The 16,277-nt window shown below is 44.2% G+C and overlaps 2 protein-coding genes across 2 annotated transcripts; one reads left to right on the plus strand and one right to left on the minus strand.

The window, feature by feature from the left end:
* Positions 1-487: 487 nt before the first annotated feature.
* On the minus strand, positions 488-1,136 carry LOC108122587 (uncharacterized). Its single transcript, XM_017237219.3, has 3 exons — positions 997-1,136; positions 796-945; positions 488-739 (listed from the first exon to the last, which is right to left on the minus strand). Exons 1-3 carry the CDS (start codon positions 1,025-1,027, stop codon positions 618-620), a joined length of 303 nt encoding a protein of 100 aa, XP_017092708.2. The 5' UTR covers positions 1,028-1,136; the 3' UTR covers positions 488-617.
* Positions 1,137-1,232: 96 nt separating this feature from the next.
* LOC108122549 (uncharacterized) lies at positions 1,233-2,128 on the plus strand. Its single transcript, XM_043211692.2, is given in 4 exon segments — positions 1,233-1,345; positions 1,347-1,375; positions 1,574-1,630; positions 1,633-2,128. Coding segments are annotated over 4 exon segments (276 nt in total). The 5' UTR covers positions 1,233-1,259; the 3' UTR covers positions 1,737-2,128.
* Positions 2,129-16,277: the final 14,149 nt, after the last annotated feature.

Below are 16,277 nucleotides of genomic sequence, written 5' to 3' on the forward strand. Positions count from 1 at the left end.
GACTTACCCAATAATTAAAATAATTTTTTATTTATGTTCCCTAAAGCTAAGAAGCGAAGTCCCATTAGTATAAACGCTATACTTTGTTCTTTCGTTTAAATTAATAGTATTATAGTAATTATGGTAGTTTTTATTGCAATCTTATAGGCCACATTCGAATCGGAGTAGCGCACTCAACTTTGCGTCTCCTGTGTGAAATTAAAACGCTTAACGGTCGTGCAAATTTTCCCCCAACTGGCTTCGGCTTCTGTGTACGATAACCGCCAATTTTTCAATAAACTGCAATAAATGTTTATCCATTTATAAGCTTGGTGCAATTCTTCTTTATGTTGCTTCTGTTGTTGTTTGTTTTAAAAGCAAAGGTTGCAAAAAAACGACTCATTTTAATGGCTGTTCTGCACTGTTGGGTAACCACGAGCTCTTAACATCGTACTCCCGCAAAGGAAAGCTCTTTTGAAATTAAATTGCCCGATGTAAATGAAATATCTTTTACGTACATTAAACAAATACATTTTATATTATCAGTTACTACTATTGAACATGCATATACTCCACAAAAAGTACTTGTATCTCGCCGGAATAAAGCATCCATAGCATAAAGAAATTGTTTGCAAAAGTTAAGAAAATATTTCGACCTGATCGGCGCTTATACTTTCCAGCTTCTCTTTTAATACATGACCCTTGCACTTTTTGATACCAGGCCTAACACACAATCCAAAAGCTGTCACTTCTTTGAACCCTAAAAAGAAAATAAAACATGATCAGTACAAAATAAATATTAAAACATTATCCTACTGTATTCTTCGGGCAGGTGGCAATTTGTCATTTCCATTTCGCATGAGTTCCTAAAGACGGTGTAACATCGCTGGTTAAATCCACAAACTGGCCAGTCGATTAATTTAGTGCAAAATTTGCATCTACTTGCCTCGGCTCCCAGATAATACACTGTTACAAATGTACGTTAAAATAATTTTGAGAACTAAAAGGTGAACTTACAGATTAAAAGGAAGATTATAGTTGATTTCATAGTTGAATCCAAGAAGGCTAAGCTCTAACTGGTCTATCTGTCAGACCCACAAACTGTGCAAAATATTGGGTGTGTCGAATGAATTTCAGACAATTTGCATAATCACCGCAGCATTGCCAGCCGTGGAAAGGCCTTTTACTTTATTAGAAGTAAAATTAGAATGGAATTATAATTGCTGTAATACATAGTAGGTCTCTGCCCTGCTCCGACAGAGCCAAGAAGCTAGCAATGGATGTTGCATGTTGCTGATGGCACTGGTGTTGCCAGTGCAATTGCCGCCGGGTTAGCCAACTGCCAGCAAGGAAATGAAAACGCCCCCTTGTGAGGCAAAAAGCCAACGACCTGGGCAAGGCTGAACAGGAACAGGAGCAGCAAGTAAAAAAAAGAAACAAACACACTGGAGGAGTCATCGCCGGAGCCAGGACACAACGTTGGCCGTCCTGCCGCAGAGCAACTATAGAAAAAGAATGCCCTGCAACTGTGGGCCAGAGCTTCTGTTGGTGTCAGTCGGCAAGCTTACAGACTGGGCGTCTGTATCTGTGTAAGAAACGCATGTGTGTGTGGGACGCTCCAAGCTTTTAAGTATAATTTTCCAGAGACAGAGGCAAAAACTGGAGGCCAGGTGGCAAGAGCTAGACAAAAACGATGTATCCGCCCATACACAGAAGGCAACGGCAAAGGACTTCGACAAGGAATGGGACGGGACTAAACGAGTAGGTGGAGAAAATTTAATATGATTATGTTGAAGTAAATTGCTTGAAACAAATGTTGCATGGACAGGCGCCCTCTGATCTCCGCCCAGAAGCCACCTATCTGGATGCCAGACTTTGTCGGTGGGTGGTGGCTTGATTCGGTCGGTTGCCAGGCCTTTAAAAAGCAATTAAGGACAATACGATTTGGCCCTCAAAGGCTTCAAACTGTCAACGAGCCGGGGCAACGGGGGAGTAGTCGAGGGGAAAAGTGCCTCCATTATTGTGTGGCTAATAAAATACGTTTTGGGTCTCTGTGTGGGTCTGGGCGATAAACTTGCAATATAAATAATAAATTTGAAAAAGTGATCCCAAAATAAAACACCGTATCGAGGTGCTTTTGAAAATTTAATAGAGTTGTGAAAGTTTGCTGGCCCTGTTTGGAGCACAATTCATGGAAAATGGGTGATAAGTGGCCGTCGGCACAGCATGTGTTCCCAGGCCAATATTCGCAGGCTTTCAATACCCAAGTCACAAATTCCTGTCAACGTGCCATTTTGCCATGCCTGCCTTCTTGGGTCGATCTGCTGCATGCCACACGATTGGAATTTACGGCTTCGTTTATTGAATTGCAAAAAGTGCACATAATTCTACAGAGACTATGTGCTACACAGAGAGACAGTTATCCTTTTTTCCAAGGCTGTATGGAGCATTTTATGTACCTAATTGAGGTAAAGTGACGTAAAAAATATTGAAATTTCAAACAAAAACAGCCAACAACCGACATAAAATTCACATCGTTAGACTTATTATTGTTGCCTCATTTGCATGCAACAAAAATTTTGCTGTATATTTACGCCACACACACCCGTTTGTTGGCCAACTGCAACTAATTATCAAATGATGCGCACAGACAGTGGCAGAAACAGAAACAATATCAGGCAAGAGCCGTAGCGACAACAATGCCGTCAATGTTGGGGATGTGGCATGCCGCTGTCTGGCGTCGCCAAATCAATTGACATGCCTAGGCCGCGTCAACAGCCCTCTGACAATGATAATTTAATTGCACATTTCATTTTAATGAAATTCAATTAAAATATAAAATATTTTTCAATTGGATCTCTGAAACGGCCAGCATCCGCCCCGGAGCACGTAATTAAATTAATCAGTAATGCTTTCACTCATTGCCACCGATTCTGCCAAAGTCGTTGAGCTACCAATAAATTCAAGAGTTTTGGAGTGGGCTTACGGCATTGGAAAATAATTTGTAGAATTATTTATTCACAGGCTAACTGCTAATCGAATTTATTTATTTCGAAAATAAAATATGTCAACTATAATGATAGTATTCTGGTGGGATATGCTCTAAAAAATATTGAATAAAACCTTAACTTTTTAGCTAAAACTTAAAGCTTAGATGTGCAACTATGTGATGACGCTATTACTATTCCCACAAACTAGTTTTTTTTTTTAGAAATTTATTTGAGTTTTTACCAGTTAACCGCAAATTCAATTGAATAGAACCCAAAACCAAACAGAAATTTCTGATGCTGTCTGCGGCTTTTCCTAATCGAAATTAGCTTTGGCCTCAAATAGGCGGTGGCAATTAGCAATCAGGGGATTCGCGGTGCAAATGTGGACGCTGATGCGGATCCGGATGAGGATGGTGGGGAATGAGTTGTCCAGAGTTGTCCGTCTGATGTCACATTCAATAGAGAGCAAAGCCCAACATCCATTAAGCCACTGTCACAGAGAGGTGGAGCCCGTTTTTTTTCCACCAGCCGCACAAAGTGAGACAAAATAATTTAAAACGGGCACAGGACACACTGTCGGGAACGGCAAAAAACAATTATCTTCACACTAAAGCCCGGCACAGTGGCAAATGATTGACACAAGGCTGACAGGCGTTGCACACGCCTGACATGAACAGGATCAGCTTTGGAATAAAGGACTCACGCCCTGACGGAGCCAAAAACCCTTTTCGCCCCGCCAGTGGCGGTTGGTGGGGCCCCCAGTTTTGTAATCTTCTTAAATGTAAAGTTAACAATTTCAACCATTTGGCATCGGTCAAGGCACAAAAAAAAAATGCAAAGCACTTGCAACCAACATCAGAAAACTTTCAATACTGAATGCATACATAGAGTCTGACTCTCAATTTGATCCTGTTTTTGTTCGGAGTACCGAGTGGGCTCTCGGGAAAATGCATTCAAATGCGTTCCAGGGCCGAGGGACAAGAGTGCTAGTCATTTTGGGCTAGTGCCACTTTGCCTATGGTTTCAGGTCAATGGTTACGCATATATAAACACCAACACCCACAACAGAAACAGCACCAGCACCGACACAAGCACATTCCCACAAAAAGGGAACCACTTGAGGGTTATCCACTCTGGGCCGCAACACGAGGCGTATGAGTAATGTGAGCGACTCGTCTAGAAACACTCGACTATATGGCAGCCTTCACGCTGAACAGGGCTTCAAAACAGTGGAAGAGGGTGGTGAGGGAGTTGCCAAGGCAAGCAAAGATTCACCAAGGCATCAAGGCACCAAGACGTTGCGGGCTGTTAATTTGATTTCTTGTCAAAGCAAACGGCAGGTGCCAGCCACCAGCAGAACTGAAATGACAGAAGGCAACGATGCACAGAGAAAAATTCAATACAAATTCGATCTTAATTATCTTTTTAAAACTTAAATCAAAGAAAAATCTTTAAGAACTATGAAAATTTTTTAAAATCTCCATGAACACACTTTACAATCTTTCTCACAAAAACAAATTAATTTTCCCCTGTGCAATGGCCAAGATGTCTTGTCGTATTTTTGACTTTCTCTGGTTGTCGTTGACGTGACAATTTCACACGCAACGCACACAGTCGCGTTTGCTCAACATAAATAAACAATGGCTGACAGGTTGCGGGGATGGCCTACGATGCTGCCTTGGCAGCACGTTCTGGCCCTGTCGAATCGAAGCGTTAAATGGTTAACTTATCTCATTTTGTCGTATTAAAGACGACAACATAAAGCGTTCAACTGGATGGTTTCAGTGTCAGAAAAATGGTTCAAACTTTAGGGTTAAGTACTGTAGGGAGGGCAACTGAAGTGCAGTTGCAGAAGATGCCCCAAGCACTTGGTTAATTATGCAAACTGCAACATTTAATACATAATTAAATAGCTTGTCCATTGCATTTGCATTCATATACTGCTGCCCTCTCTAAAATCCGCTCAAGAGTGGCAGCTTAAGTCTTCCGCTTACAAAACCGCGATGCGCTTCATGAATTTCAAACAAAATGACGGCCAGTCAGTTGGCGGGTGACTACGGCATGATGGTGGCTTCATAAAAATGGCCAAAGCGCATTAAAATCATGAGCGCATAAAGGAATATTTTAAGCTAACAAAATGGCCGCAAAGTGGCGCAGCGAAGCGAGAGGGGGCGAGGGAAAGACCCCCAAGAATGGGCGCTTAAGCTAAAACGCTTTTCCAAAATGGCCGACAGCAAAGCGAATGATAAGCGCTGTTTTTTATGGAGCCTGCAAGCCGTGCGAGCGTTGCATGCATAAACCTACAAAATGGTGACACAATTCAATTGGCACTGACGGAATCTGATACTAGGAAGAGTCGCGACTATAATACTCTTTATTGAGACATTTATTAAAATAAATTTTCGTGGGTGACTCACTTAAATCCCCTGAGGAGTTGAAAAATTTAATCTTATCTCTGAGAAACCTTCACTTCCAAGGTTTAAGTTTTTGCCATTCTTATATCTAGAGCATAAATCTGTCGGACTATGCCTGACATAAAAATCGACTGCAATTTTTGGCCCTTTTGCCCTCGAAAGCTTCTCCAACATACACGCACACCCACGGATGTGAAATTGACAATATTTCACTGGTAAAAGCCGAATTTAGTTGCAGTTTGGCATCCGTTTTGGCCCATTGAACTTTGCCGTTGATTGCGGCAGCCCCTAACAAAAAAGTGCACAAATCGAAAACCTACAAAAGAAAATATACATTCACGGTCACAAGGGTTTGAAAATTTGTGCGAAAGCCCACCAAGAGCACTTTAAATTTTGGGCCGAAAATTGAAACGGTAGGACCTTTAAGATGGGAAAAAATAAAGGGCAGCCAGGCGTGTAAAATGTTATCGCAACATCAAATTTCATACATCATAAAACATATTGGCTTAGAAAGTAACAATTTTGATTGCGGTAAGACGGAACACCCAAGCGGAGCAAACACCCGTAGCATGCAATGAGGCGAGCTGGAAGGGCCCAGGACGCAAAACCCAAGGCCCGAGACCCAGGACACTAAGCGGCTTTGGGTCTTTTTTTTAGCTTGTCTCCTTATCGCCGCCAATGAATCTGTAGCAGGCTTCACGGCGCCTCTAAGTAGGTCATTCTTGGCAATGGCGACGCCTCGATGTGGTAGTTTCTTGGGCTAAATTCGTCCAGACAAGGGAATGACTTTATAACTAGCTGCTAGCCATAAAGCACATCCCACACACAAGCCGTATCTTAAATCTGGAAAAAATAGCAATAAATGTTAGAGTTTTTTAAGGCGTACGCTTAAACATCAACTAAGCAGAGTTTGAGATACTTGTTTAAGTGGAAAATCAATTCAAAGACTGCTAATCATTGATTCGGTCTGGTCCCTCCGACTCAAAAACTTTTCACTTTCAAAAGTTGGGTGAAAGTCATGCCTGGTTATGAGGCAAAAAGGTCCTGCGAAACTTTCTCCCAAGAAAGAGGATGCGCTCATCTAGCCTGAGGTAGCCAGTTCATTTTTGCGTTCGAAATGATGGCCAAAAGTTAGGGGCAACAGATGCCAAGCCACGAGTTTCTGGTATAAATCAGAAGCCAAAATCGAGTGTCTGAGCCATGTATGCAATTAATTGTGCCCTTTGCATATGCGTGAAATACAGGTATGTGTGGCAAGCTGGTAACTGCAGCCGGGGGAAATAGTTCAAAAGTTCAGACCGGCTGACAACAATCAGGTCGACAACCTAGCAGGAGAAAGGGACCCCCTGCCCCTGTCCGACCGCAACGTTGTCTGCCCGCATTGTTGTCAACATTTTTGTCGTTATCCTTTTGTCTGGCAGCAACGTGGCCAAGTGTGGCTCACACACTGTGCCACAAATACGCGCTGCAACTTCTGCTTAGACACATTCACTTTTACGTCAGTCAAAGTACATATGTGTGTACGTATTTTTCTTAAGACACTATTGTGTTCAAGATATTAAAAATTATAATAGAAAGTTTAAAATTGTATACCAGCTAGTCAAAGATACTCAAAATAGCAAGTTATTTTTATAATGCATGCAACATTACTGCAGTATTACAAAATGCTTTTGAAGCTAGCATTTTATTTTTGAAACGGAAGGCTCTAACAACATGAACACCATTAGGAACAGCATTCCACACTTACTGCTCAACTCTCTTGGATGTTCATTTGAATATTTCATCTAGCTTTCATCTAGTCACCAAATCTATCAGACAGCCGCTGAAAAGGATCCCACCTGTACAAAGAACCGACGGCAGCTGGTGCAGATCGGAGATGGACAGGGCCAACGCTTTCGCCGAACACCTCGAAGGTGTCTTTACGCCTTTCGATCGCTGCTCACCGGAGGATGCTGCTGAAACTGCCCGTCTGCTAGCCGAGCCTTCTAGGGACGCCGATCCAATACCACCAGTGACTGAGGAGGAAACAGCTGAGCTTATAACCATCATGAGCAACAACAAGGCCCCGGGCGATGATGGTATCAATGCAATTGCATTAAAAATGTTACCACCTCCAAGCATTCAGCTAATTACGAGGATCTATAATAGATGCTTGGAGATAGGGTACTTCCCGTCCACATGGAAACGTGCCCAGGTAACTATGATACCTAAGCCCGGGAAACCCGAAGCAAACCTTTCGTCCTACCGACCAATAAGTTTGTTACCAACGCTCTCCAAAATACTTGAACGAGTGTTTTTAAGCAGAGCACTGCCAGTATTTGACGAGGCTGGACTGATCCCTGACCACCAGTTTGGCTTCAGGCGGCGACACGGTACGCCAGAGCAGTGCCATCGGGTAGTGCAGTGCATCCTGGACGCGTTTGAAACCAAGAAGTACTGCATGGCCGTCATGCTGGACGTGAAGCAGGCGTTTGACCGAGTCTGGCATCCCGGTCTTCTATATAAATTAAAGACTGGCCTACCCCGACCATACTTCCAGTTCCTAAAGTCGTTCTTGGAAGACCGTAAATTTGCTGTTAGATGTGGCGAGGCCATCTCCGGTATTAGAGAAGCTCACGCTGGTGTACCCCAAGGCAGCGTTCTTGGCCCGTTGATGTACAATGCTTACACGGCCGACCTCCCTGTTCTTCAGAGGCCTGACCTGCTCGCAGCAACCTATGCAGACGACACCGCCTTCCTTACCACCGCCGATAGCGCATTGGGGGCAGCCGATACGATGCAATTGCAGCTTGACTTGCTCAGCGACTGGCAAAAGCGATGGAACATTGCCGTCAATAACGAGAAGTCCACTGCCTCCACATTTTCTCTCTGCAAAGGCAACTGCCCTCCAGTTAACCTTAACGGCTCTCCAATCCCACAGGTAGACAATCCCAGGTACCTGGGATTCACCCTAGATAGGAGGCTCACCTGGAAGCCCCATCTGATTAAGAAGAGGAAACAGGCTATTCAAAGACTTCGATCCTTCAACTGGCTTATGGGTAGGAGATCGAAGCTGAGAACTTCCACTAAACTCCTCATTTACAAGGCAATAATACGCCCTATCTGGACGTACGGCATACAGCTCTGGGGAACTGCGAGCAAGACGAATGTCCGAACTATGCAAGCTTTCGAAAATAGAGTCCTTCGAATCGCCACTGGGGCCCACGTCTATCATGACAATCGCACTATCCACGAGGTTCTCAATTTCCCTTGGGTCAAGGACGAGATACAAAGAAGCAGCGCACGTTACATGCAGAGGCTTCATAATCACCCGAACCGGTTGGCCAGCTCCCTGCTGGACAGCAGCGAGCAACCCAGAAGACTTAAAAGGACACACCCGCTGGACCTCCCCTTACTACTCTAATTTTTTTTTTCTACCATATTAATATTTAAAAATATCTATACGTGAAGTTTACGTGATAAAATTTAATGGTTGTCCCTAATGGACAGTTTTAAATAAACATTACCCTGCTATTACAAAAAAAAAAAAAAAAAAAAAAAATCTAGCTTTGAAGCTGCACTTACTTTCGTTGCTCGTTCCGGCTGCACTTTAAGAAAGCTCCTTGCCAGTGTTTATGTCACCGGAAGTTAAGTTTTCACATGCGGTTAACGTCGCCTGAAGAGGATGCTTCTGACGGGGCTCGTTCTCCTTTTTTGACCTATTTGCCACAGTAGGGTAGACACCGGAGCAAACTCTCGGCCTGTCTGGGGTATCCTTTTTCGGGCTCCGTCTGTCTCTAGATGAATCTCCAGGCAGACAGTTTCAGCCATGCATCTGAGGCCTGTCGGCCGCATAAATGCGGTGCCATACCTAGCTTATATATTGTGTAAATATGAAAAGTACTTAGCGCAACAATGCCGGATTATAGTTAAATTTATTAGCTAGTGTGTGCAGCTGGCAAATGGGTTGACTGGAAGTTTCAGTCTTCTGCCCCGGCTTATGTGTCTTCCCCTGGCTGTTGTGCAATCAAAGTCAGACAAGCATATAAGGATATGCATTTAAAACAGATATAAAGCAGCATGTATGTATGCTCGTACGTGAACGTACACACTTCAAGTGTTTGGTGGTGGGAGCTGCGAGTGCAGAGTAAATTTTCTTGAATGACTTTGCTGCTAATTAGTTTTGCAAGTTGTGCACTCGGGCGGATGCCGCTCTGCCCCGCCGTCTGATGTTTGCGTTTTCGTTCGGTTTAGCCAAGTGATAAGTGATAAGATTTTAAGCCAAATTCAATTTGCTATGCAGCCACAAAGTGTTGTTTATCCATCCAATGCATATCCGCTTATGCAGCTCTTGCAGTCGCATGTTTATTTCGGATCCACAATCGGACTGATGGGAAACAAAATCTCCGCAGAAACAACAAACACTCATCAGAGTCCCGAGCAGCTATAATTAATGATAAAGTTGTTTCTCCTTAATTGACATGTGTCGGAGGGGGAGTCCGGACTGAGCCACGGATGCCGGATCCGAAAGATACGAATGTAGTGGGGACAAACACGTGGAAGTGGCAGCTCGTCTGCACAGGAAGTGGGCCCTGCGTTCCATTCTCGTATTAATCCCAAATTAATACCTTCATGGACTGCACAAGTGATAAAATATAATTGGAAAATCCACTTCAGAAACAGCGCTTATTGATTATATCTTAAGTGGATAGTGTCTGGCTTTTATTAAATCGGATTCGAAAGTAGTCTAAATCAGTTCAAAGGCTCCCCCTCCAGGAACCGGACCGGCCTGGCCAGAACTTCATTTGAAGCCACCAGAGATACATTTGCAAACGATTTCATTTTTTCCGCTCGCTGCGCTCCATTTGTATCTTTTATTCTGCCAACTGTCAGCAACAGAATCGGAATTTCTGTGTCACTAAGCAGAGCATCCTCCCTCGTCGTAATTGTCCTTAACTTGTATTGGAAGTTCCATGCTGTTCAAGGACTGGGTATATCCGCTTTGCCGTATCCAAGGCACAAAATCCCAATTACAGCCCGGGAAGAGCGTACAAGAAGTTCGATGGGTGAGAAAGTTTTATTTTTCAAATTTTCTTTTTCCCTTGATTTCTGTTGCGATTTATTGTGTGACAATCGCATGTTTTATCCCGACATTTTAGCTTGGCTGGACCACTTTTTGTTATTGTTACGATTATTATGATTCTTCAGTTGGCTGCCGGACCGTTTTTTAATAAATCATTTCCGCTGCTTGAGTTGGGGAATATTATTTCCGCTTCCGCTTGGCATCGTTCCGGCTTGAATTTTGCATCGTCTGCTGTATGAATCAGGACAATGACTGCTTTTAAAGCCCGAAGAAGGGGATTTTATGCTGATTTGAAATAATTCGAGTAGTCGACTAATCGATAGGAGTTCTTTCTGAAAGCAATGAAAGCCCCCAACCATTCGGAGATTAAAACTATCCAAAGTTTGCAATTAAGCAAATGGTGAAAGAGCCAGCCAGAAGCCATTCGATCGCCAGAGGATGCTATCCGTATCCGACTCGGTATCTGTATCTTTTCCGGGGAAATAAACAACTCGGGCGGAGCTCAGCATGCGGTGGTAAATGGCAGTAAAGCAATAACTGTAACCATTTATTTTTTTGGCAAGCCAAACACACACAAGCCCACACGCACAGTGGGTGTCCTCTGCTAATGTCACCACAAAATACAGGCGCAATACGATCTGACCTCAATGAGTGTGGGGATTTGTTTTTCTCGTTATTTCTCTGTATCTTTTTTTTTTTTGCTGTCTTGGCTGGCTACAGGAAAGGATAAAAATAGTTCAAGTGGGTTGCCGTCTACTTGAAATTTAATTCGTTTGTTTGGCAACAATTCCAGGGAAATTCCAGCAGCCAGACAAAAGAAGAAACGAGCACTCGAACTTCGACCGTCGGATGGTTGAAGATGGGATGGGTGAAATTCGCTCCATTTCTGCCAATTTCTAGGGTTCAATGTAAGCGTTAAATGCATTAAACTTGCACAAGACAACTCAGCCAGAGAAAGGTGAATCGAAAGGATGTGCCCGGGATTCGCCAGCTGAGTTGCGATGCGAGTGGTAAGCGGAAACGGAAACTGCTAAATAAGCTTACCAGGCAGAAATAGAGAGGTTTGGGTCGCCGGGGCAGGGGTGGGGGAAGGTCCTGTCAGTTGGCAGGTGCAAAAGTGGAGACTCGCTAACTTTAACCACCCATAACCACACCATCACCGAGCCGAGTACTCGAGTCGCAGTTTGATTGTTTAAATATTTCATGAGATTTTATGGCAAGTACATGGCCACCTCTTTTTCCCATTTCCCCCAACCGAGTACTCTCCAATCCCGCATATTATTGATTCGCGTCTCGCGGGCTGAGCGCTCGGAAAATAAAATCAACAGCTTCCACTTGAGCTCCTCCTAACAGGCGCAGATCGCACATAAATACCTCCTTTCGATGGTCGGTGGTAGATGAAAAAAAATGGCACAGAGCTGGGGGGAGTGGCGGGAGAAAATGCATTTAAAAATTAACAACCCATCATAAAACAGGGCCAACAACTCGTAACAACTCGCAGCGGTCATAAAACAATGTTGGCTCCCCGCCACTAAGATAAAATATTAATTTATTTATTTCACTTTTTGTTTTTATGAATCGCGTAAAATGCCCTCAACTCGCCGGGGTACATAAATTTTAATTTTTGAGTTTTATTTGCGAAAGTACTCCCCATAAAGGGGCATTACACGTCGGATGGTCAAGGGTTTTCGTTGAGTGGCTCGATCTTTGTTTCATGATCTCCCTGACAGACTGGCTGCCCCTCAAGTACAGGTGAAAGGCGGTGGTGTCCTAGTATCGTCGGAGACCGCCCGCTCAGAACATGAACCAATTAAACGATTAACTCAAGTGCAGTTTCAATGGCAGCAACTTAATTTACCGCAAACAACCGCAACAGCAGGAGCAGCAGCAGTTGCTGCAAACAAACAGCTCAGCAACCAGGACTTGGAACTGCACAGCGAGTGCTGGAGTATCCGTGGCAACTGTCCGAAAGTTGTCGAAAAGTTTTCAAGTGAAATATCAGCGAAAGAGATGCGGGAGGACTTTCATCCTGTACACTCCGTGCACTTTTGAACCCGACTTGGACTGCACTTTGGCCACCGGTGTGGTGGTGGTGGCACTGCTAAAAGCCAGCTAAGAATCCCGGTCACGTTATGCACATTTCGCTGCACTTGGACCAGGATAACGGAGGCTGCCGGGAATGCCAGCAGAAAGGCGAGGGGCTTGAAAAGGGTGCAACGGCATGAAAAACAATAAGCGAATGGGCAAGGACAACGCTCACGTACAAAGGCCAAAAAACGCATTTCATGCACACAGACCGGTGCAGGGAACGAAATGAGAAACAACAGCAACACCATCCGAACACGAGGAGCTGCGATGAAGACGCGGCTAAAATCAACGGCCAACATGGCCAGAAATATTGGTGGCAACAGTTTCGCCAACGTAAATTACCTGGAAAATACGTGACTTTACCGCGGAACGTGCGAGGCGGACAACGAGGTCGCTCGGTACTTTGCAACAGCATCGGGCATCTGTGGCAGCAACAGAAACAACAACTGCAGAGAAACAACAACCGAACGTGAGGTGCCGGCATCTGAAAGGAGGCAGCGAACAACATTGGCCACCTCTGAGGCAAAAAGGACAAGTAAACAACTGCAGGTTGGCGTGGGCATATCCCGGCCCATGACGCTTGCACGGCCCTTTTGTTTGTTGGCCTTTTTATGGGTACAATTTTCCAAAGGTATACCAAATCGTTTCAATAGGTGTGAATTGTATTGGGTTGTGAGATAAGGAAGGATGGAACTTGTCACTACAAGGACGTGGCTAATTTCAAAGTCCCTGATCTCAAACTTACCGCATTAACTGCCAATAAGTAGATATAATAAGTTATACCTATCCTTCAGGATTCTAGGGTATCAACCAGTAAAGAGATATCCCTGTCTCTTGGGAAATATAACACCGACAGCAGTACCCTGTGTTTGTCGCAGAATGCACGTGATTTTTACGTGGCCAGTGCACTTAATTCACTTTAAGTCGCAGCCTCACAGATAAGCCAAAGTGTATGCCACCCCACCACGTGCCCAAAAAATAAACGTTGATGGTTTTTTCATAATGCGTATGCCCCTTAAATCAATTAGAACACTCTGAGCCGCCTTCATAAACGTCAAAATTAATCCACTTTCCAGCTGCAGCCCCACTTCGATCCACCCCCAATTCATGATTTTATTATAACATTTTCCCTGCTACTCATGCATACGTCACACTTTCGGGCAGCTGTAATGACTCTTGAACTTGACATTTTCCTTTCGGAGCTGGCAGGAAAACAGTTTCCCTGCCTCTGTTTGGCTGTCACTTATATTTTTAATCTCTACCAGCAGCCAGCAGGCAGCAGCAGGCGACACACTGAGGAACGCTGCACAAAAAATATACTCGCGCATATTTATATCTGTGTATCTTTGGTGAGGGCGAGAAGCTAAGTAAGTTTGGTGCCATGGAGTTCTCAGTGGATGCCTGTCTTGGTCCCTTTTTTTTAGGGCGATTAACGCGAATGCGCAATTGAAATTAATTGTCAGTCAAAGTGGGAATGGCAGTGGGGGAGTCACAGGGAGAGGCTGGGCTTGGTCTGGATATGCAGTCTGATTCCGAGGCTGAGCTGGTTCTCCCCCCAGGGCTAGTACAAGAGAAAAACCGCTCCGCGCACGTGTTTAAAACGAATTTTTATTTTTAACTTTATCCAGAAGAAGCGCTTGCCAGGGCAACCGCTGAAACGTATGCCACAGTCTGTTGAAAGTGTCGCTTCTTCGCACACATGTGGCGCAAATTATGTCAACGTGGATTTGTGGAGTCAACTCCGCTTCTGGGGGATATTAACCGAAATCCCTCCGCCAACGCCCCCACGTCTTTTGTTTATTTTCATGCAACAGCTACGGCGGCAACTCTTCCCAAATGAGCCGTGCAACACAATTTGAATTAATAAATTTTCGTATAAATTACAACTCCGCCCAGACTGGCTGGATGGGTTGTTTATAAAATGCGCCTTGATCTTTGCCAGCTACAACGGAAGCATCAATTAGGAATCGGAAAATTTATGAAATGGCAATCGCCTCGAGTGGAGGCTGCTAAGAAATCCTAATTGCTGCAGCCACGCGACAGGATGTTTATAGGCTGTGGAGCAGCTCTTGTGGCACCTTAAACCAGTTTGAAATATTTGATACTGCATTCAGTAATGCGATAAGCCCTTGCACCTACATAATAAGTAGTTGTGATGACACAAACTTGTCCGAACCAGTTTCAGTGGGCTCACTCTTAAGTCCATCCTGTGCAACAAGATCTTTTCCGCGCAGCGTTCACGCTTCATTTCCATCATGATTTGCATGTGCCTCAGATGCGAAATTATTTTTACATTTTCGATTGCAACTGGAACCGCGGAATCTGCAATCTGGCATCTGAAGATGCGCAAACTTCCGGCCAAGCTGCAATTGCAGCTCCGACAATGGCAACTGCAACATTCATTGCGTCTGCAACATTCACACATGTTGCGCATGTGCGGCAGCATCTAATACGTTGCACTTGAGACTTGGGACTTGAAGTAAAAAAGACGAGGAGGAGGGTGAGGGCATCGTATGAATATTTCAACGCCTTTTTGTGAAAACACAAACAAGGGACGGGCCAACGGTAGCCGGCGACCCCATCCGAAATCGTATCAAATATCGAAGGAAACTGACGTCTATGGGATAAACAAAGAAACCAAATATGAAATGAAAGGGAAAGGTTCCAAGAGTGGAAGTTCGAGTGCGAGTACAAAACAAAAGGGAGTTGTGGGAGTTCAATGTAAATCCCACAATGCGGAAACAAGTACGAGTTGGATGTGCACAGGAAACAAATTCTTGAAATTATTGAAGAACAATATTTGGTATTCGTCAGATGTTTCTTTAAATCTTTGGCCCCAAAAGTTTCAAGAGATTTTTTCAAGTGTTTTCCCTTTCAAGAAATCTTTCAAGCCTTTGTTTGTTCCTCTCATCATGTGTGTGTTTGCCCAAACTTGGTAACTTCTCAGACTTGCCATTTGCATTTCCCACGTTGTCAAGAAACGGAGGAAAACTTGGCAGTACCCAAAGCCAAACTCAGTCTCAAAGTGAAGAAGAACGTGTCAGATACAATTCCACTACTGTAGCTAGTGCTATGTGTTATGGCTTTGTTTTGGATTTTTGGGGAAAGAAAGTAAGATGCCAACTGTTAATTGGAATTCGGACTTCTAGCCGCCCTTCCGCCATCCTCGTTTACGATGAAATTTATACAATCTTTCTATTTGAAGGCGACTGCGGCCGGGGGAACTGAAACAAAAAGATAAATATACAAAATTAACACGTACTCAGGTGAAAATGAGCAGGTAGTTACCCATGTGTGTGAGCGTTGGCAAGTGCGAGTGTGTGTGTGTGTGAAAGGACGGCTCACATAGGACAGACAAAGTCGGGCCACTCGTAGAGCAAATAACCCTAATAAATAAGCCAAGTCGCTCAATTGGTGGGGGTTCGACTGGGATAGACGGGAGGTGGGGCAGGAGTGGAGGCGGAGGAATCGGGTTCCAGGCCAAGATGTTCATGAAAAAAGTTAATTAAGGTGTTTGCCCAACAACAACGCCAGGCATTATATGCGAGATATTTATCTCCGAGCGGACACACAGGGGGATATGGCCGGGGGATGGAGGACGAGACGGAGATGTCTGGATACCCGACTATATCTGGTTCTGGTTGCATGCCTCGCAGTGTTTGCTTTTGAAATGTTTGTCATTATCGTCGTTAACTTTTTGATGAGTCGAACGTGTGTGATAAAAGTGTCACAAGGATAGAAAGG

The sequence above is a fragment of the Drosophila bipectinata genome, chromosome 3R (assembly GCF_030179905.1).
Source record: "Drosophila bipectinata strain 14024-0381.07 chromosome 3R, DbipHiC1v2, whole genome shotgun sequence".
Taxonomy (NCBI): domain Eukaryota; kingdom Metazoa; phylum Arthropoda; class Insecta; order Diptera; family Drosophilidae; genus Drosophila; species Drosophila bipectinata.